Source organism: Opisthocomus hoazin, chromosome 6 (assembly GCF_030867145.1).
Source record: "Opisthocomus hoazin isolate bOpiHoa1 chromosome 6, bOpiHoa1.hap1, whole genome shotgun sequence".
Taxonomy (NCBI): Eukaryota; Metazoa; Chordata; class Aves; order Opisthocomiformes; family Opisthocomidae; genus Opisthocomus; species Opisthocomus hoazin.
This window is the reverse complement of record NC_134419.1, coordinates 7,307,345-7,329,140: the sequence shown is the minus strand read 5'-3', so window position 1 is coordinate 7,329,140 and position 21,796 is coordinate 7,307,345. Positions and strand designations below refer to the sequence as shown.

Genomic DNA, 21,796 nt, shown 5'->3' with positions numbered 1-21,796 from the left:
GACTGGTCTCTCAGAAACATTGTGTGGAGTTTTCACCCCTCATAAAGCCAAGGGGTCCTGAGCCCAGCTGAGGTGTGATGCCTCTCAATTACCTCCTTGCTATGGCTGTCCTGAGACCCCACCGAGGCTTATGGGAGCGGGCGGACCGCCGAAGTCTCTCCTCCATGTGGGACAGAGCGCTGAGGGAAAACCAAGCCCCGAGGGGAGAGGCGCCGCGGTCCCGCCTTGGCGGTGAGCAACCCCGGGGGCGGCCAGCCCCACACGGCCCTCTCCCCGCGCTTCCCGAAGGGCGGGAGGCGCCCCGCTCCCTCCCTCACCTCAGGGCGCGGGCGGCTCCGGCCGCTCCTCGCCTTGCGGCGACCCCCGGGCTGGGGGGGACGCTCCGCTCCGCTTCCCTCCCTCATCCCGCCTCGCCCGCCGCCTGCCCCGCTCTTCCCCGCCGCCGGCGCAGCCCCCTGCCCGCCCGAGCTCCGCCCGCTCGCCGCCCCACTTCCCGCCCGGGTGCCGCGGGAGCCGAGGCGCCGGGCAGCGCGCCGGGCGGGCGGCCGCAGCACCATGAGCGCCGAGTGCAGCAGCTACCTCAACGCCGACAAGGTGCTGGTGAGCGCCTTCAGCTGCCCGCGGGCGGGCGGCGACGCCCGCGCCGTGTACTGCTGCGGCTTCCAGGACGTCAAGTACTGCTGCGATGACCCCCACAGCTTCTTCCCCTACGAGCACAGCTACATGTGGTGGCTCAGGTAGGGGAGCGGCGGTGCCTCCCGGTCCCGCTCGGCGGGCGGTGGGGACGCTCCGGCCGGGCGAGGCTCGGCGTCCCCGGGAGGCGGGAGAGCCGCGGTCGCCCGAGCTCGCCTGCGGGTTTGTGTTTCTGAGGTACTCGTAGCCGGGCGCTTTCAGGCTGTCTTTGTCCCGCTGAGAGTAGCGGGTGGAGCTGCGGCTGCTGCCCGGAGAGACTTCTGCTTGTGCCAGGGTGGTTTCTGAAGGAAATAACTCATGGTCTTGGCGAGGAGGCGCTGGGAAACGCTCGGTGCCTGTGTACAGGGCGTCCCTCCGTCCTTTCGGTGTGAGGGGAATGGCTGTCTCGGGCGCCTGGAAGTGTGAGAGGCTGCGTGCATGAAGTTCCCAGCGACTTCAGCTACTTTTCTGTGTGCATAGTAAGATCAAGCAGTACTTAACTTTCCACTTGGAAGATGGCAGATAGTCAGACCCGTGTTCCCCCGGGTCGGCGCGGGGGCTTGTCGAGCTCCGACTGGATCTCCAGCAGCGGCAGTGAGAGCTGCACACAGCCAGCCTGGCTGCTCTGTGCCTGACTCCCCTCAGGCTCTTCAGCATCCAGGCTGGCGGTGTCAGGGTGTTCGGACACCTCTGCACGGTGCTTTCACTGTGTTTTTATGGTCTTGTTATCCCCAGTTTGGTCTAATCCCTTTCTGGACCTGTTTCCACTGTCTGCTTCTACAGGCCTGGTGGCAGCGGTCACTACCTGCTGTTTGAAGATACATCCATTTATCTGTTTTATACTGTTTCCTACTAGTTTCCTAGGGTGCCCTCTAGTATTAGTATTGTGAGATATGGTGAACAACAAGTGCACGTTCAGTTTATGCGCAGTATTCAAAATTTTGGAAGCGTTTGGTGTATCAGTTCCAATTTTTCGCCTCTCCAAACAGTCTTAGTCTTTTTGGATTATCGTTGAGGCAGGCCCCACTGATCAGTTTAGTTGCCTCTCATCCATACCATTTGTCACTCCACAGCACTGTTCTTTGAGGTGCATAATCTGGAGCTGCATACTCAAGATGTGGGCATGGCAAGGTTTTTCACAGTGACAAAATGCTACCTGCGGTCTTGCGCTCAAAATCCTTCCCATCGGTGGCCAATGTTTTGTTGCTGTCTTTGGCTGCCGCTGCACATTGTAATGTCAGTGAGCCGTCACTCATGACTCTAAAACTTTTCTTGAGTTCAGAACTGCCAGTTCTGAGTTTGTTGTCATGTAGGCTTGGTTATCTTCATTTATACATTGCATTATGTACACTGAAGCTCATCTACGCTTTTTCCAGCTCGCTCAATTTTCTGCAAGTCTTCCAGCATTCCTCGCCCTCATAACTTTTGATCAATTGTAGGGATTTAGGAGACTCAGATTTCATTCTTCTCCAGATGATAGATGAAGACGTTGAATAAAATCAGTCTCGGCATGGATCTCTGTGACTTTTCTTTATACTGAAAAGGGACGACTTAGGCCTGTGCTTTGCTCCTTATTCTTTTAAGCAGCCTGGAATCTGTAACAGAACCTTTTCCCTAAGCTTGTGTCAGTTCAGTCTTTTTAGTCCCACTTTCAGCGTGGGGCATTGTCAAAGGCTGTTTGAAAATCTAACTATATCCGCTGAGTTCCTTTATCCATCCATCCATTTATTGACACTTTATGGACTCCAGCAGGTTAACAAGGCAGTATTTTCCCCTTTTAGTAATGCTGACTCTTCAGTGAAAGATTTTGTGTCAGGAAGCAGCAAGCGCCAGCAGCTTCCTGAGGGCAGAGCGTGGTAACGCGTGGATGCGGGTAGTGGCTTTACCGTCAAAGGGCCTGTCCCTCGCATCCAGGTAAGGTGAGTGGGGCAGGCCTGGGCATCGTGGCTTGGGGATAATAGCCAGGGTCAGATGCAACCCAGTGCAAGTCAGATGCATTCAGCATCCTGACATTGTGTTTATCTCTTGACTTAGAGATACTATTCCTTTTTTCACAGACCTTTCTGTCTTGCCAGGGATGGAGGACTAGTCTACTAGTCTGTAGTTCCTGGGTTCCTCTCTAGAGTCTGGTTTCAGGTTGGAGTTACACTCCCGGGCTACCAGTCCTCTGGGAGAGTGGCCTTTTGTAGTGACGGGTCCCCAGCCTTGGCCAGCAGTTTTGCAGTTTCACACATGAATGCCTGCAGGGCTCTTGGTTTGATACTACCCAGTACTGTGGGCTTGCTCTCATTTAATTTATCTTGTCTAATATTTAGTGTATAATTATTTAAAATCTAGTTTGTCTTGTACAAACAGTGGGTTGAATGTGGGAATCTCCCAGCCATCCACAGCTGTGACTGACACAGAATTTTACTCAGCTTCTCTGATGTGAGAAGACATCCCCAAGTGTCCTGTTGTGTACTTTTCTCATCAAATATCCATATTGTTTTAATGTTACATTATTTTTTTTTGCACAGCCTTTGACTGTTTAGGTCACAGGAAGCCTTCTCAAGATGGCAGAACTACTGAAAGATTAGCATGAAATTTTGTTCTTGCATCTGGATGAGATGTTATGGTGAAGACTGTTAAAGCTTGATCTTTTCAGAAAGTACCTCAAAAAAATGGTTCTCATAAGAGATTTTAATGAAGCACCTCTCTGAAGGATCTTCCTTTACAAAGATTTTCCAGGGTCTGAGAAGTGTGACTGCTTAGCTTCCAACTAGGTCAGAACTTTGGGCCAAAACTTTGAAACTTCAGAATTTGTGGTGGTGGTTTGGGTTTTTTTTTTTCTCTCTACAGTGGCCCTAAGTTGCTGAAAGGATCCGAGGAAACTGGAATTGGTGGGGTTTTGGTTGTGCTTAACTTCTGACATAACTGTCTGTATCTGTTGTGAAGAAGAGGTGAATAAATACAATTTACCTCTCTAAGCAAAGTTACTGAGTGGTTAGAATTGAAATTTCTGTTTTCAGAAGTGTTTTCCAGTAACAAATCACAATTTTTAGTTACTAACACACTGGAAACCCTACATGTAATACAGTATTACAGCACTTTGAAAACTGTATACATGTGCAAATCATAGTTCTGTTTGGAGTGTAAGGAAAACATAAAAATAACATTTTCTGGTCTCTCAGAATGTTTTGGTGATCACTGCCTTGTCTCAGACTGTTACTTATATCAGTGTGTAACAACCATATGTTAATCCTTCAAATGCTTCCTACAGCTTTTGAGCACACACTTTTAGGACTTGAAACCTTTAAGACTTAAAACTATTCAAGAGTTAACCAAACCAACCAAAGTAAGTCAGGAGACTGAGCCTACTGAGGAAGGGAAAGAAGTTGGAAGCTCCAATGGGGGAATTGTTGCAGGTTTTGCTTTATTCCAGAGCTTTAAGTTTCTCATCCTAAATCTTCGTTTGCTTCACTCCCCCCATTAATTTGAAAGCAGTGACTGAATGTGCCACTGAGTGGTTGGTGGTATCTTGGGGATTACTTCTGTTTGGTGACAGACCAGGTAGAATTTCAGGAAGCTGTTGCATATTTCTGTTGTGTTTTTCCTGCTGTGGGAGATGCCTTGCCAGACCACTTGGCAGCCAGCCCTGACGGAAGCGGTTCATGGAGAAACCAGCAGCCTAGGCAACCTGAAGCAATAGTCACTTGCAAGCCTATGCTATTCTTTTTTTGCCAAATTACTGTTTCCTGTACTATGTGTAGAGCTATATACTGCAATATCCCTTGGCAAAATGGAACCATCTTTTCCCCTCCCACTCCTGCAGAAACTGCGTTCTTTGACAGGTACATCCTAACACCTGCTGTACTAGGAGCTGCTGGATAATCATAAATAATTGACCTTTGAGTAGCTCTGACACATTTCATATTTTCCCCTGAATTTATAATCTGTAATTAACATTATTAGTTTCTCACTTATCCTTTCTTTTTTTGCTGGTACTTAAATAGTATAGTATTTTTTTTTTTCTTAGAGCAGCATAGATTCCCTTTCCACATTTCTTGAAAAGCTGACCTCAGCAAAGAAGAGTGAAGGATGTGTGTTTTCTGTCTCTTACAGCAGTCAGGAACCCATAGAACAGAGAAGGGAACTTCAGTAAAAGTCAGGGGTGTACAGAATTCACTGGAAGGTTGTGGAGCTTTTGAAACCATAAAACACAGGTGCTAGAAAACAGTAGTGAGTGAAAAAACAGAACAGCTCACCCTTCAGAGCCATGTACTGTGCATATCCATGCAGTCATCATGACATCTCTTTACCTCCAAAGCTGAATAGAAGGGGAGAAATGCTAAGCATGTAGTATTTGTACTGATGCAGTTAGGTTCAGTTAGCACCTTTTTTGTTTCTCAGTGTTTAAAAATATATTAGAAGTATTCTTGTTGCTATTCAATTAAGTTTTATTTTGCAAGTCTAATGGCTTCTTTCAGTATCAAATAGAATTACAGTATCCATTCCACATCCATACCTTTTAGAAGTTTCATGTAATATTACGTATTTGATTAAAACTCTGGCAGACTAAGTATAGATTTTATTCAAAATGCCTTATTAATTAATACCCATAGAACCATTGCTAATGTTTGAAGAACTGTGTAAATGCTGCCAGGGTTACCCCTAGGCCTTCATTGCCATTTTAATGCTAGATCAACGTTTTGGGGGTGGGTGGGCTGTTAATGCAGAGGTTTTCGCTTGCTAATGAGGCCACAGAGGTGGGCAAGGGTGACTTTTTAGTTTGTTTGTTTGTTTGTTTAATGTCTCTGCTGTCAGAAGACTGATCTTAAAGACTGAGGCCTGTAGACTGTTATCATGTGGATTTTAAACACCTAGTGTTTAAGGTAAAGACGGGAAGACAGCAAAATGTTTTTAGCAAGGGCTCTTCTAGGTGGATATGCAGCACTACAGTAATTGCTGTAGAATCTCTGGTAAGTGCTGAAGAGCTGTCTTTATTTTCAGAGAGGGTGATCATTAAAATGATCAGTTGTCGTAGTTATTTTGGTATTGTGTTTCTGATAACAGTTTTAACTATAAAAAAATGAGAGAACATAATGTGTTCTGGTTAAAAAAGCATCAGAGCTGTGGAAGGCATACTAAATTCCTCTGAATTATTTCAATAAATTAGGAAACAACTCCCGGTCCCCCAACTTTAACCCAAAATTAACCTGAAAGAAAGTAATCATATGTTCTAAGAGGGTTGTTGGCTTCAGCACATTGAGAGCTGTCTGGTATTGAAACATTAGGTTTAAAAGAGAAAGTACAAACTGAATCTTAATTTCTGATTGATTTAGGAAGTGGCATCCAGGGTGTCAATTTGGTTTTGTGATGCTGATCTCTATGCTTTCAGTGAGATCTTTTCACATTGCTGCTGGAGCATGACAAACACTTTTAGTGGCATATAACCTATGATAAGTCTTTGACCTGGAAAATACTGGAGAGTTCCTCAGGAACTACTTTTCTTACCTTTGCCATTTGTAACTCTTGAAGCATCTTATACAAGTTTTGTAGTGACACTGGAGATGCACTGTGCTGTACAATACACAACTGTATTCTTAACATCATCTTATACAACTGCATGGAGGAGAGCTACAACTGAGAAGTAATAGATGCTGGTATAGAAAAGCATGTAATCATTAATATGTACTTGGTCTGTTCAGCTTTAGGACAGCTGATTCTGCTTAATATTTGGATAATGATGAGCAACCTTTGTCATGCACTGCAGACCGTTATTTGAGTGCAATCTTAAAGTAGGGCTAGTACTGACATGACAAAAAAAGCACAAATACCTGTTTCTGAAGAGCCTTTAGGTTTGTGTTACTTGCTTGAATAGGTTCAGCTGTGGAGATCATTCTTGGTTCAGTGGCTGCTCACATCAGCTTCCTGTGGTGTAGTGTATTTCTTCTGTTTGTCCATTTGGGTCAAGGTGTTCCAAGTGAAAATACAAAAATGAGACCAGAACCCAGGTGAGATCTCTGACTGTGAGGACATATTCAGATTCCATATTAAGCAGAGTATTGCTTGCCTGTAAGTTTTATTTGAGCCAAAGAAAAGGATAAGGAAAAATTTGCTTAATACATGCATATATACGCAAACATATAAGGACATTCTAGTTCATGCAGATGATAAATACCGTGAAAAAAATATTTGTAAGGTTAAAGCTATTCTTTCCAGAACCAATCATTTTGCTGGTAACAAATAATTTTAGTAGTACGTGGAGCTAAACATTGCACAAACTTCAGTAATGGATCTGACTGGTAGCTGGTGAGAACTGCGTCTTAAAGTCATACCGGTATGTGCTATTCTCATCCTCCTGGGCTTAAGAGTTTCTCCTGTGGACATATCTGTCTACCGGTGTTATGGGAGCTTGTAGAGAAGCTTTGCAGTAGCTTGAATGTAAAATTCATAAAAACATCCTGAGGCACAGCTCTTCTCATCTCCCTGCAAGGCCACAGCAGAAATGGCTTCTCACTGATAGCGGTGATATATGAAGGCATTTTTATCACTAGAGGATGGAGTTCATAGAATTTAAGACATTCATCTCTCTTCTGTCCTTTTTACGTCTATCAAAATTGTAAATATACCAGAGTAGTAATATAAAGATTCTCAATCCTTGGACTCTCCAGCTGTGACCAAAAGGTCGCTGTTTAATTTCACCAGAAGTCAGCATCTTTGGCTTGGACTGTAGAATAGAGGACTGGAACACTGAAGGCATCAAATGGCCGAGGAGAGGGTAGTAAATGGTAGTTAGACTGTATTGCAGTCAGTCCTTTATTTCATCATGCGAATTTTATATTAGGAAAAGACTTGAAAAGAAGGGTTGGAAATAAGGAAACTACTAAAGAGATTTCCATATATACATGTACTGTCTCACTGAATGTCTATGGAAAAAGTATAAAGTATCTTCTGTCCTGCAAGGGTAGTGTCTTGAAAAAATCTGCATATACTGCTGTGTGTTTGGCGTCCTGAAAATTCTGTTCCTGTTGCTTTGATGCTTTTGATATTGTGTGTACATTAATTCATCTTCAGTTTTCGTTTTACCCTGACAAAGATCATAGAACTTCTCCAATCTTGATTCGAGTTTTGTTGCATTAACACGTGGGCACAACAGCGATCACAGTACTCCACCCTGCTCTGCAGAGCTGCTAAGAGAGTTGAATAACATGGCTTGCACATTTTTTTATCCCGCTTTTTAAGAGCGTGTCATCCTTGGTGAGAAGTCTGTGACAAACATGTACTTCGCTTGAAGTGCTCTAACAGGCTCTTCTTGCAATAAAAATGGTGTTTCAGACTGAAAACACAGCTTTAATAGTCATGTTGTTTGAGAAAAAGGAGTTTGCATGGGCTGCCTGAAGCTCTGGAATCCCTCTTTGTGTGTACATATGATATTTATGCATATGCTTATCTGGCAGCATGCACTGGGTTGGAGAAATTTTTGATCTCACTGATGCCAGTTATTGCATGAAGTTACTTCTGGTTTTCATAAACATAGTTTAAATTAGACTCAGGAGTAGTATGCATAGGTAACATGAAATGTCATTAAGGACCAGATGTTCAACCACTGTGTGATGACACTGACCCTTCTGAGGGCAATGAAATAATGCTAGTTTATGTGAGCTGGCTATTGAGCTCTACACTTCTGTGTGCAGTAAAAATACACAGTCACTCCCCTACCTGACTACAAGTAACCCCCAGACATCATCCTGACCATTGTTTTAATGGGTATCCCAGGTTGTTTGTACACTGAATTTCTTTATTTTTCTCTCTTCTTAGTGTTGGAGCACTCGTGGGTCTGTCGATAGCAGCAGTGGTCCTCTTTGCTTTTATCATCACTGTGTGCGTTCTCTGTTACTTGTTTATCAGCACGAAGCCACGTAGCAAGCTGGATACTGGTTTAAGCTTACAGATGACAGGTAAGGCCAGTTTTTACTAACGTATATTATCTCCTGCAGAGGAAAAGCCTTATTCTGTCTTTAAATGGATAAGGAGGAAACCAGCAGTGTGTATTTTCTTTCTGATGGGGACCTCGAGATGTAGTCAAGCTATTCTGCCCTTTTACCTTCGGAATGAAATCTGTACCAAACTCAAACGAGAAAATTTAACACAAGCTCAGTATATTTATTTAGTAATAGGAAGAGTGTAAAGCTTTGCAATACTGAGCAAGGGTGTAACAAGTAAGTCCCTTTATCAGGAAGAGGCTTAATGAGCTAGTTGCTCTGGATTTCCTGTCAAAAGTACATAAACATGTAGTAGTGATTTTATTCTAGGAATAAGAATCTCAAAAGAGATTCTAAGTGTATTTTCTTACAACAGGGCGAGATCAATCTTTTGTCTTTCTTCCTGACTGTCGTGGTTTAACCCAGCAGCTGGCAACAAGGACCATGCAGCCACTCAGTCACTCCTGCCCGCCCAGTGGCATGGGATTTGTTGCATTAACGCACGGGCATAACAGCGATCACAGTACTCCACCCTGCTCTGCAGACCTGCTAAGAAAGTTGAATAACATGGCTTGCACATTTTTTAATCTTGCTTTTTAAGAGCATGTCATCCTTGGTGAGAAGTCTGTGACAAACATGTACTTTACTTGAAGTGCTCTAACAGGCTCTTCTTTCCTGCCCGCCCAGTGGGATGGGGAGGAGAATAGAAAAAAGTAAAATTTATGGGTTACGATAAAGCAGTTTAATAAGGCAACAAAGGAAATACTACTACTACTACTGAATATGCAAAACAAACAATACACAATAAAATTTTTTTCTCACTGCCCAACGACCAGTTGTGTAGCTGTTATACAAACTAAGTTGTCCCGAGACTCTGCTGCCAGAGATGTCCATTGTAAAGCCCTACCTTTGCTGGTTTAAAGCCAGACAAGAAGTTAGTCTTGTGAAAACGATGTGCCTTTGTCTGATAAGCAGGAGGTGGCTGTTGAGAGCTGAGGTTTAATTGATGTATTACTAGCCCAGCTAGTAAATCATGAAGAAATGCTTAGACTTGCCAAAAGAAACAGGTAACTAGGAGAAAGGTAATTCCGGCAGGAGGAGATCCTGATCACTGGCTCATGGGCCATCTACCCCAATTATACCACTGACTCCAATGATGAATTTGAAAAAGAACAATTAAGCATGTGTACTAATTTACATGTTGGGCAAAGAGACCTTAACCAATCATTTAATAGAATAACAGTACATATGCATTAGGAAGTTGAATCTGTTAATACTTTGCATATAAATAACTGTTAATTTTGGAAGCTGAGTTTGCTGTTTTGAGACAGACACCCACGTCTGCGCAAATGTGCAATAAAATACCTCTGCTCTGTGTGTGTATTGGCATTTCGCACATAGAGTAAAAGAGCCCTGATTTTTTGGGAGAACATAGCCAGTCCCCGAGCAACGATCGTGGAACCTGTGGGTTTCACAGAGCTCACAAATTTTGCAGATTTTGCTGAACTTGGAAAGTTCACAGAACTTGCCTAACTCATAGGGGAAAAAAGACTGAACTCACGGAAAAGAGGATACCTGCCCCGCAGCCAACCCCCATTTATAAACTGAACATGACATCTATGGTATGGAATATTTCCGTGGGCCAGCTTGGCTATCTGAGTGGCTATGCTCCCTCCCAGCTCCGGTACACCTGTTCACTAGCGGAATATGGGAAACTGAAGAAAGTTATTGATTTTTTTAGCAACAGCTAAAGACATCAGTGTTATCAACATTCTTCTCTTACTAAATCCAAAACACAGCAGCTACTGGGAGGAAAATTAACTCTATCCCAGCCGAAACCAGGACACTGACATAGGATCCAGTCTTTGAAATCTAAGACTCTTTGCTTCAGTGTCAGTAGTCCATGCCTTTGTGCCCAATGTGTATTGGTAGATACCTGCAGGAACAGTACATGTAGCCAGCGCTAGCACACTGGTGTGGGAAAGCCTGTGGCTGTTCTACATTGCACTGCATTTGTGAAACCTGACTGCAAGTTTTGATGGTGGGATAGGGTGTGATAAGTTCCACCCTTTGTCTTGCACTACCTAAATGTTTAAATGTGGCTTCAGTAGTTCAGCCAGTAAAGCTGTAGGAAGTAAAGGGAATGTTGTACTTATTTAAGCCTTGGAAGTTGAACAAGTTGAAAAAGGGGAATAATTCATGGGGAGAAGTCCCCTTGCTTCAAATTCTTTTTTTTTTTTTAAATTCTTCGATGACTGCATGGCAATAAGTGACCAATGAGTTACTGTAATTATAGCCTATTATACAGCAGTAAGCCCCTTCCTGAGTGTCTAGTTAACACTGTCCACTTCACACCAAACTTGCTATGTCTTGTTTTGTTCTCCAGAGAATGCAGCCTTTGGTCTAAAAGTGGTTTATAGGGCTGTCGGGAAATGCAAAGCCTCCCTTTGGAGCTACATAAGCTGAACAAGGTGCTGAAGTGAAAGTCACACATTCAGCAAACAGCTACTAATCTGCAAATTGAAAACTTCACACCTGTCCTGGAGAGAGTGGAAATAAGACCTGCTACCTAGAAGGGCCTAAATAAACTCTGGGGTGGGATAAACTAAATGCCTAGTGGTCTTTTACAAGATGGTTGTGTTCTAGTTATGAACTGGCGTTATGCTTTTGAAAGTGTTGCTGTGTACCTTCATCACTCAGGTTTTGCTGCTGTGGCATCAGCTCTTAATCCATTGCCAGGACAGCAGAGCTACTTTTCTCTTGCTTTGTGTTTTTGTGCCAGACATCTTTGGCATATGGAGAGCTGGGAAGGAGGCAGGTGCTATTGCACCGCTGCTGCCAAGTGATTCCATCTTTCTCTACAGACTTGAACCCTGCTGCAAAACCACATCCTGCTTTGGCATTAGAGATTGTTCCTCTGTTCCTATCGTGAGGTGAACAGCATCCCAAGATCCCCCACTGATTACCCAGCTTTTACGTAGGCATCCTGTCTGTCATGATTTCAGGTATTACAACTCCTGGAAGCTTGAGAGATCTTTGCTTTTTCCTAACCATCGCCCGTGTTGTATTGAGCTTTATTCAGACTGCGTTGCTTTGTATTTAAACACTGTTTTGACTTCGCTCTCATCCTGTATTTTTCACTTTTATTATTTTCCTGCTTTGGCTGCTCTGAATGACAATTATTTCACATCTAAATTCTGATAGTTTTAGCTGTTGATGAAATGGGTTGCCAGAAATTGAAAGCCAGTTGCTTTGCCAAGGTTGAGAGATCTTTGAAAATGTTGAAGGATTTCATTGACAAGCCTGAGTGCTTATCTTCATCATACTTGGGTTTCTTTTGCACAGAAGTCATGCGAGGTCTGAGTACCTTATGAGATGACTGGTTTCAGGCCTGGGGCTGGGGAACAATAAAAACAGCCTCTCTCCTCCTCTTTCAGTTCTTCTGAGATTTGAGCGTGATCGTGTATAGGCAATAAAAATGAATTTAAAAAATTAAAATGGTTTTTAGAAGCTTCAGAAAATTTTAGGCCTGAAGACCATGAGCTTTAACTGTGAACTCAGTTCAGCCCTGCTTTTTCTGAACTCGCATAGTCTTGCCTTAAGGTGAAGGCTGTCACACGTTAGGTGTTCTGCAGTGTCTGTACCCCTGGAGCATTCAGAGAGCACTCATTTCTGAAAGCAATATTTTTTATTATATTTAGTTTCACCCACAGTTGGTGTTTTGTGTTTCATCAAGTATACAATTGATTATTGTATGCCTTTCCTTCCACACGTAATAGTTGAAGTTCACATTGTTCTGTGGGCTCATCCCAGATCTCCTAAATATAGAAGGTGAATTGTTGCATTTATGCAGAAATAATTTCAAGATGTAGGGAACTAGGGAGTCGTAAGATTGCAAGTGTTTGGTTAAGGCTGAGTGAACAATGCTTGAGTGTCTAGGGAAGATGAGGACAACTGAGGAAAAATTGAATATTTGTCAGGAGAGGAACAGCAAACTGGCAGAAAAGGAGGCATCTAGAGGCATATCTGCTGCTCATCTCGGGGAGAAAGATGCACATATGCTTCGCTTGAACACACAGATGATGGCAGAGGAGTGGTGATCTGTGCTGGTGTTTTAGAATAGATTTTGCCATCAGAGAAAAAAAGGTAGATGGAGAAACTCCACCTTGGTGACCCAAACAGTTTGTAAACACATTTTCTGGGTTGCCCCTGTATTTCTGCCAGTGTTAGTCCGGGAAGACCTTTGGGCCAAGGTGTCCTATACAACTGCAAAGTGAGAATAGCAAATTACATTTTATGATGGTAACTAACATTTTCCTTTAAAGCTTAGCACAGGAAGACCTCTGTAATGCATTCAGAGTCAGACAGCAGGGACCTTTAGGTTGGAGTGTGAAGAGAACTGCGGCCATGTAAATTACTCATAAGTGCTGGGAAAAATGTACTGTAATAGAAGACATTAATTCCTTGTTCTTACAAAGCAGTGACATCATAGTATGCAAAAGTTCGTGGTTTCATTTCATAATAAGGAAAAACTCAGCTCAAAAAATAGCCAGATGACCTTCCTGTCCCAATTTCTCTCCTTAATTAAAGATTCCTCCTGGGGCGCTATTCAAATATACAAAACATTCAGATATTTTGATGAAAAAGCACCAAACTCTCACGCTTTCTCCTCCTTAGCTCAGTAGAATTGTTGGACTCTATTGGTTCTGAAACCGAATAACTGCTACCTGAATTCAGAGATACTGTGCTTGGTTTTTGGAGTATGCATTGATAGCTTTGCATTCGGATTTATCAGTAATTTCCACTACATGGTCTTTCTGCAGCTGGCCTTAAATTTTCCCCAGTTAGGCTATTTTTTTTCTTTGCCACCCACCTGCCTCAGGTGTTTCTATATAGGAAAAATCAGCCAAATGGGCTCAACTATTAAAAAACCAAAAAAAACCAGATTTTTTTTTCCTTTAGAAAATAAGGCATTTCCTATTTTGGAGATGGGAATTCAAATTAGTGGAAGGGGTAGCATTAGATCAAAGTTACATCACTAGGAAAGATTAAGTTTGGAAATGTTTAAATTGGACTCTGTAGCTTTTAAATTTCCCAAACTTTCTTGTAGCAGTGAGTTTTTGGCAGCTCGTTAAGAGTGATTTTTTTACTGTAAAGATATCAAGAGGTGTTGTACGCTGGTTTAGATATGAAATCTAGACAGGCTTCAAAAACCATGTACCGTCTTCTAGAACTGATCAAGATTTTTTTTTTTCTTTTTTTTTTTTCTTTTTTTTTTTTAGTTTTGGGGTGTTTTTTGGATCACAGCTGAAATAACTCACTGAAAATACTTGGTTTCAATGAAGATTTTGTCTTAAATATTTTTGGACAGATTTTTTAAGATGTCAAACTATCAAATCCCATTTTGATGTTTTGTAACCAAATTGCAGGTTTTTTAAATTCAAACAAAATGCAACTTTCAGAGCACTTCAAAAACCAAATAATTCCTTTGCCCAATTTGCTTTGTTTCAAGTTTTTTAATGAAAATACTAGAATTCTCAACCCTTCATCCCGCTTGGATATAGGGAACCTTTTTTAATCCCTTCTCCACACATTTTCTTGGACAGAAGCACCCTGCTCAGTTATACTCATCTTTTCTTTTCTCTTGTTCTCTGTGTTGTCCCAAGCAGTGGGAAAGTGGAAAATGAGGTCAAAGCCAGTGTTGGAGTGGAGGCTAATGGGAAATACCTCAAGGTCAGGTTGGACGGGGCTCTGAGTAACCTGATCTAGTTAAAGATGTCCCCGCTCACTGCAGGGGGGATGGGCTAGATGACCTCTAAAGGTCCCTTCCAACCCAAAGCTTTCTACGATTCTATGAAATACAGAGGAACTCAGCCTTGGGAGGAAGACTGATGAGCTCCATAAGGAGACTTAAATGAGAAGGTGGAGCAGGGAGAGGTTTTGGACCCAGAAGATAAAGGAGAAACTGCAACTGAACAAGGACCTGGGTGTGTGTGGGAGCATGTGGAAGAGGGATGGGGTCAATGGGGTTGAGAGCAGCAGAGCAGGGAGGCAACAATGCTGGAGGGGATGGAGAAACTCCTGAGGGCCAGGGACTGGAGCAGTGGCTGTGGGTGGCTGGAGAGCAGAGGTGGGGTGCTTGGGGAGAGATACGAAGAGGGAGCCGTGCAGATGGGAAGAGTGCATAGAGTTGGAACAACTAGAGATTTAGGGCAGGGAAAAGAGATAGGAGGCACTCGTAAGAATGAATTGAGCTTGTTGTTTGTGGAGATGGGGACTAGCATGGGAAGCATAGTAGCAGAAGATTTGGACTGGAAACATAGCGAGGGAAGTGGGAAGGGAATGAAAGAATGAGTATAAGATAAGAACATAAAGAAATGATGCTGAAAGTGTGGTCAGAAAAATCTCTCCTCCTAGAGCTTTGCTGTCTCTGCTGCCAGCAGGGATCAGTGAAAATCACTGACAGAGTATCTGTCTTCTCTCTTCCTGACGGTGACCCACGGCAGACTGCCTTTGCTTTGGTTATTCTGATCAGCTGGGCAAACTCAAGTTGTCTGCACTGAATCTAAAGATTCCAGCTCTTCTGCTCCAAGCAGGTGTCTGTATCAGTTACCTGGTAGAATTTTAATGAACTATTATTTATTTATGAGTTTCTGCTCTGAAAAACAGTATTCAAATACTACTAAGCTTCAAAACCAAGAACTCAAAAGATGGGGGATGCCAGAACTTAAGATTTTCTGGGCAACTGGTGAAATGCCTAACTAAAAATTTCTTTATTTCTTCCTGTCATCCCTTCAATCCTTCTGAAAAACAAGGGTGACACGTCTTTCATGCAGAGAGGTAATTTGAGCTACCCTCCACGCAGTGCTTTGGGATCACTGGATGGAAGGTGCAATGAAGGTAATAGTGACTGATCATGTTTGGAGAGGGGTGAAAGTTTGAGATTTCTGATCTGTTTTCTTGAATATGGGAAATTTTTCTGCCATTTCTTTTAGGAGAGACTGCTTTTCTGCCGTAAGTCCTACTTATACCACAGTGCTGCTACTTTAAACTGCTCTTGATCTTGACGTGTATTTCTTTTTAACACAAGTTAATAATTGCAGCCTCTCACGGGCTCAGGAATGGAAAGAGGAATGGCTCTGGTCTATCATATCCTCTAAAGATTGTAGAGGAAGATTCCAGGAACTGTATTTTTTCAAGTGCAGTGAGCACATTTGTGTATTACTACTCACAACTAGAGGAAGAATAATGCTGTTAGTTTTACTAAAAATGCTTTTGTTTTACAGACAGTGAGACTAGAGGGAGTTCAATATGTTAAAAAACAGAGGTGCTGGATGGATTCTACTGATGCTGTGATGAAAATAGGTACAGTGAGAACATTTCTTCTTGTCTTATTCAATTGTGTTTATATGCCCTCTGCTATGTTTTGTATGTGGTGATGAAGATACCATAAGCATTTTTCAAAATGCCATGATTCTTTATGAGGGTTTTTAGCTGTCTGAAAAGCATTAGCAAACTGTCCCTAATTTACTTATACATTGTCCTGATGCTGTCCTTGCACAAGAAGGTATCTGCAATGACTTGAACAGAGTCCTTCCACAGAGAAATTTCTTCTTGGTTTACTTGTGCATGAATACTCCTTCATGGTTGTGTGCCAGAGAAGATTACATTCCCCTTATGCTGTCTTTGTCCTTTCCCTGATGCTGTCCAGGATGCACCAGAGCTTACTTAGGAGGCAGCCATTGTAACTTATCATTCAAAAGAAATTATTCAGCAATGAACTGCTAGAAAGGCATGACAAAGGGTAAGAGCAGTGAAGTATCTGGTGGGGAGTTTAGTCATATTCCGCTGGTGCACGGGGGCTGCTACCTACGAGTGCTGTGTCAAGCCTGATAGAGAACTGACGAGGGTTATCTTGCAAAAAATGAAGTTTCATATGCTGACTTAATTTTTATGCTGAAATCATGTGTAAACGTCAAACTGCCTATGGCAGACCAGGCAAAATAACATTTAAAATATATGCCAGCACGGATGAATTGCACTTCAGACTTAAGAGGAATTTATGAATAATGCAAAAGACCTCAGATGGCATGAAACATACATTTTACTTTCTGCAGAGGGTGAAAGCTGGTGGCTAAACAGACACAGAATATGAGAATAGCCATAGATCAGCAATGTCTGTCACAGAAAAAAAAAACACCCAAAAAAAAGTGGGCCTGTTTGCTCAGCAGTTGTTCTTAGATGAGCAGGAAAGTAAATGTGTCAGAGTTCCCTGCTTGATGTGTTTTCTCCTGTATGCTTAAAATAAAGCCACCATGTGCATTGTATGTGCAAACGTGTCTTTCTCAGCACTTTTTATTGTCAGCGTAACAGGTTGGTTTGGGCTGCTTGTCCTCCTGATAATACTTAAGTGTAACAAAACTCATTTTGAAACTCTTAACCACCTCCACATATTTTTTTTTTCTGCTGCTGCAAGTGAAGTGGCTTGTGGGAGAAAAATGCCATGGGAAGACTAAAATGGATTTTGCAGTCCAAAAGCCGTCTGTAGTGAGAAAATTCAAAGATATCTTTGGCAGGCGCTAAGCATGGAGATGAGACCTCAGTTCAGGCCTACGAATGTGGCATTGCTTTTGGAAGGACGTGAGCCTCTCATTTCCTCGTGCTTCAGTTTGCCTGCCTTCCACCATCTCATAGAGACTAATGTTTATGGAGTGCCCTGAAGTGTAGCCTGCTAACTGCTATTGCTTACAGGGAGAGAAAAACAGCCGGAGAGAATTGAAAGGCCAGCTGCAAAGGACTTTTTTATAGGGTTTGAATGCATGCATTATGTAAAGACCAAAAATTTTAGAAGCTTCCTTTGTGGATGAATTAAAAAATTTTTTGTTATCAAAATAAGAATGGTATTATCATGAAGGCTTAATATACTTGAGACCTCTTTTTGGGCTAAAACTGGGAAAACTATGCCCTCAGCCTGTGAGGATTTTTGCTTCCAGATCCAGAAAGGAGCGGCTAGGAACTTCCTGTGAAAATGAAGAGGGAGGCAAGCATCTTTTCTGAACTTCAGCAGATAATCTGGTTAAGTGCTGGTAAAAATTCCAGGACTCTAATTGTTTTTTTTGTCCTCTGCTTTTCCTGTTGTCTGCTTATTGCAGATTTCATGCCCTCACCTGTTATGGGGAGCCACTTCACAGTGCAGTGATAAGCCAGAGAGTCAATCAGTGGCTGCGAACCTTCCACTGCTGTGAGAAAGCTACATGTAGCAATTAGATGTGATTTAGCATGCATACTTCCTCTGCCAAATTCACTGGGTTTTAATTAGGAACAGGACCCCTTACATCCTTGCAACTGATGTAGCTCAGCATACAATTCAAGCTTGTTAGCGTGCTTTTTTGCAGCAAAAGAGTAAACACAGCTCTTAGCTTTAACATGGGAAAGAAGAGGGCCTAAGCAGCTGGAGGCATTGCTTGTAACTTGGAGTGCTAATATATCAAATTACTAAACAATCAAGTTAAGAAAAATCTGACACAGATTTCATGAGGACAAATCATGACAAACAAGTTAATTTCTCTCTTTGTCAAGGTAATTTTGTATGTCAGATAAATAAGAACAAGTGGCTGTGACTTACAGATCTTTATAAAAATGCAGTCAAAGAGAAGTTTTCAGTGTCTCATTCTCAAACACATTTTTGGAGAGAAGGATGTCTCAGTACTCTGTCTCAGTTGAGTAGTAAGAGCTTGGCTGCAGGAGTAAAATGTATAAAATTTATGTATGACACCACCCTGGGAAGGGTTGCAAGACTTGGGGATAAAACTGCCTTTGAGAATTATCTCAGTGCCCTGGAGAAATGGTCTGAAATCAAAAAGGTGAAATACAATAAAGATAAAAGCGAAGTACTGCACTTAAAAAGGAGAAATAAAATTGTCAAATATGCCTAAGGGAGAGTAACTAAGTAATATGGGGAAAAAAATATCTGGGAATTTACAGTATGTCAAAACCAGTATTGATGTTCTGGGCTCTGCTTTCAGTCTGTCATACTAAAGAGGGGAACTGTAATTAGGATGTAAGATAATGATTTGCTCCAGTTAACGCTTGCAGTGTCTCTGTTACAGCAATGCTCCTAGGTGTTGATATACTGGAGAAGAGAGAAAACTGAGAAAATTATGAAGATTTTGGAAAGGCAGGACAGGCTTAAACTGGCTCAAGTTTAGAAAAGAAAATATGAGTGACAGTGTTCTGTTATGTAAAATAGAGGACAGAGATTATTTTCCATGCCTGTGGCAGGCAGGGAAAGTAATGTGCTGAATTTCACATTGAAGTAGATTTAGATTTAGTAATAGAAAATCTTCCAAACTGTAAGGGTAGAAGTAATACTGGACCAGCCAATGAGGCAACTTGTGCGACTTTCTGCAAGGGCATCCTGAACAGCTAGACTCACACTTGTCAAAGGTGAGATAGGTGAAGGATCTCTACAGCCTTCATGTGGGGGGGGCTGTGCCTTAGCCTCAGGCATCCCGTGGGCCACACCAGCAGCCCCTGTCTGTTGCTAGACTGTGTCCAGGTCTTGGAAGGAATTATCTGTCAAGCTGCTTTGAGTAGAGACAGTCTTGGGTGCTGTGTCAGGGTCTGCCCGCTAGTCTGGAGAAAAAGCTATGGCCGTAATAGTGACATCTGAGCTCCCGTCTGATCTGGTATTTAATCAAAAATGCTGTGTGAGGAGATAGAATAAACTATTTCAGTTTGGAAGGGACGTACAACGATCATCTAGTCCAGCTGCCTGACACTTCAGGGCTGACCACAAGTTAAAGCAAATTATTAAGGGCATTGTCCAAATGCCTCCTAAACACTGACAGGCATGGGGCTCTGGAGAGCAATAAGGTCGCCCCTCAGCCTCCTTTTCTCCAAACTAGACAAGCCCAAAGCCCTCAGCCACTCATCACAGGACATTCCTTCCAACCCTTTCACCAGCTTTGTTGCCCTCCTCTAGATGCATTCAAGGACCTTCACATCCTTTTTAAATTGTGGGGCCTAGAAATGCATGCAGCATTCAAGGTGAGGCTACCCCGACGCTGAACACAGCAGGATGATCGCCTTTCGTGACCGGGTGGTTGTGCTCTGGGCTGCCAAGGCACGCTGCTGGCTCCTGTTGAGCCTTCTGGTGACCAAATGGCAAGGCTGGGGGAGGGTACAAGTTGAAGTTTATATGTCTCTCCCATACGCTTTAAGTTGGTTAGGAATGTATAACCATCCTCAGAACCTTAAGCAGCAGAAAATCTAGAATCTACAAGAAGTATCACTGATAACTCAGGTAAGTGTCATTCTTCTCAGTGAACCAGTACTGAAGTGATTTTCTTTGCTGGTTAGGATGCTCTTTGCTGCTAGTTGCCATCTGCCTTGAAATCCAAGCTTTCACACTTCAGAGCTTCTGTCAGTAGCTGAATTAGCTGAGATTTTCTGGCCAAACTTTAGGGCATGTTCATTGCTTTTTGCATATCCGGACAAACATCTGCTTCTAAACCCAGCTATACCAACAGCTGTTGGGTTTCACCTCAGAAGCAATCATGTTTCAATAATCAGTAGAGTAATTTGTTTGTATAGAAATTCTTCAGTTGTGGACTGGAATATGTTTCGGTATCCTTCAGGATTGAAGGCACATATTGTGAGTATGTCCATCATAGAAAAAAAAAAAAGAAATGTGCGGTTTACGTAGATATTAGGAATATTAGATGAATGACTCTGTCTTTATCTGCTAAGCCTTTTTTTTTTCTGTTTTGGTACCATTGTGCCTTGAGCCTCTATCACATGCAAGGTGAAATCCTCACTTGCTCAGCAGAGGAGAAACAGCAGATCTACCCATCCACATACATCCCCAGAGGATGTCTTTAGTGTTTCCTAGCTGCAGGGGTGCCCTTCAGAGGAGTAATTCTTCACATGGTGAAGGTTAGGAATGTAATGAGATGCTTGGAAAGAAGTAATCCCAGTGAAATGGATTGAGCTGTGTGGTTTGTTCTGGATTTGTTTGTAGGATCTCCTTATCAACTCTGCTGTGCAGGAGAGGAAAAAAAAATCTCCCCCTGTTCATTCTACTTCTTAACTGTGATTGGTATTTTGCAGATACGGAGCTGCATCCTTCACAAGTCCCCTGCCAAAACAAGGCGAGGGACTGCAAGAGATTTCCTGAGCCACCAGAATGAACTGTGACTGAGCCACAAGAACCTGAGTCACTCTGCCAGAGGTGTTTCCTGGCTGTTACAACCACTGTTGATAACCAGAGGCCAGTCTGAAGCTGTGCCAGGGTTATGTATTTGTGTATGGTTACTGTACTGAGAAGTAGTGTACTTTGATTTGCACATACCGGCTCCTGCTGCTAGTCATTTTCATGTAAATTGTTGTCTTTACCCTGTGCAATTCCAATGAGATAACACAGTTGTCAAGCAGAGCAGGATTTGGCACACCATGTTGACCAAGCTTTATTTTAAGCTTTCTCTGTGTGCCATCTTAATGTTGTGTCTTCACATCATGAATATGGTTGTCTTTAGCCCAATGTGATTGTTCAATGCACAAACATATGTGAATGCAGTACCTCAATAAAATATGGCATTTGTTTTTGTTGTGTCTTACTTAATTTATCGTTTTCCCCCACCTTTGTTTCCTTAGAAGATTCTCACATACCTTAACGTTATTTTGATGAGAGAATTTTCCAATAAAGTGAAGTTAGTAAAAAGTGAATTTTTGTAGGGAAGGATTGATTTCAATAGCTCTTTTCGTAGGAAACAGCAAATGCTGAAATGAATTGAAATAAACATCCACAAATGTTTTGTAGATTCTACATCAAAATATATTGGAATATTTATTTTGAAGCAAACTTCAAAAATTTTCCAGTAGTATTCCAGTTTGGAGCACTCATTTGTGAAGTGTTGAACTTCCTTCAGGTAATAAAAGAGCTCTGATCATACATTTTATTTCCCCAGAAGTCTTAGGAACAGCCAACATAGTCTTAACTGTCATATTTGAGCTTTCAAGTATTTCGAGCTTTCAGCCTCCAAATTGTGAACATTAATGATAATGATTTCTTTTTATCTTGTGAGGGTTATTTAAGATCAGCGATCAAAAGAATTGCTAAAATATTTAACTGTGCTGTTTATGTTAAGGCAGTAGACAGA

The 21,796-nt window shown here is 42.4% G+C and overlaps 1 protein-coding gene across 1 annotated transcript; it reads left to right on the top strand.

The window, feature by feature from the left end:
- Window positions 1-502: 502 nt before the first annotated feature.
- SHISAL2A (shisa like 2A) lies at window positions 503-21,239 on the top strand. Its single transcript, XM_075424126.1, has 4 exons — window positions 503-737; window positions 8,473-8,612; window positions 15,923-16,001; window positions 20,748-21,239. The coding sequence occupies exons 1-3, from the start codon at window positions 556-558 to the stop codon at window positions 15,952-15,954; spliced, it is 354 nt and encodes a 117-aa protein (XP_075280241.1). The 5' UTR covers window positions 503-555; the 3' UTR covers window positions 15,955-16,001; window positions 20,748-21,239.
- Window positions 21,240-21,796: the final 557 nt, after the last annotated feature.

Bases quoted from the DNA above. Each gene is read 5' to 3' on its own strand.
- SHISAL2A (XM_075424126.1), top strand. From the start codon at position 556: ATGAGCGCCGAGTGCAGCAGCTACCTCAACGCCGACAAGGTGCTGGTG. The intron at 738-8,472 runs GTAGGGGAGCGG...CTCTCTTCTTAG, and splicing joins AGCTACATGTGGTGGCTCAG to TGTTGGAGCACTCGTGGGTC. The intron at 8,613-15,922 runs GTAAGGCCAGTT...TTTGTTTTACAG, and splicing joins TTTAAGCTTACAGATGACAG to ACAGTGAGACTAGAGGGAGT.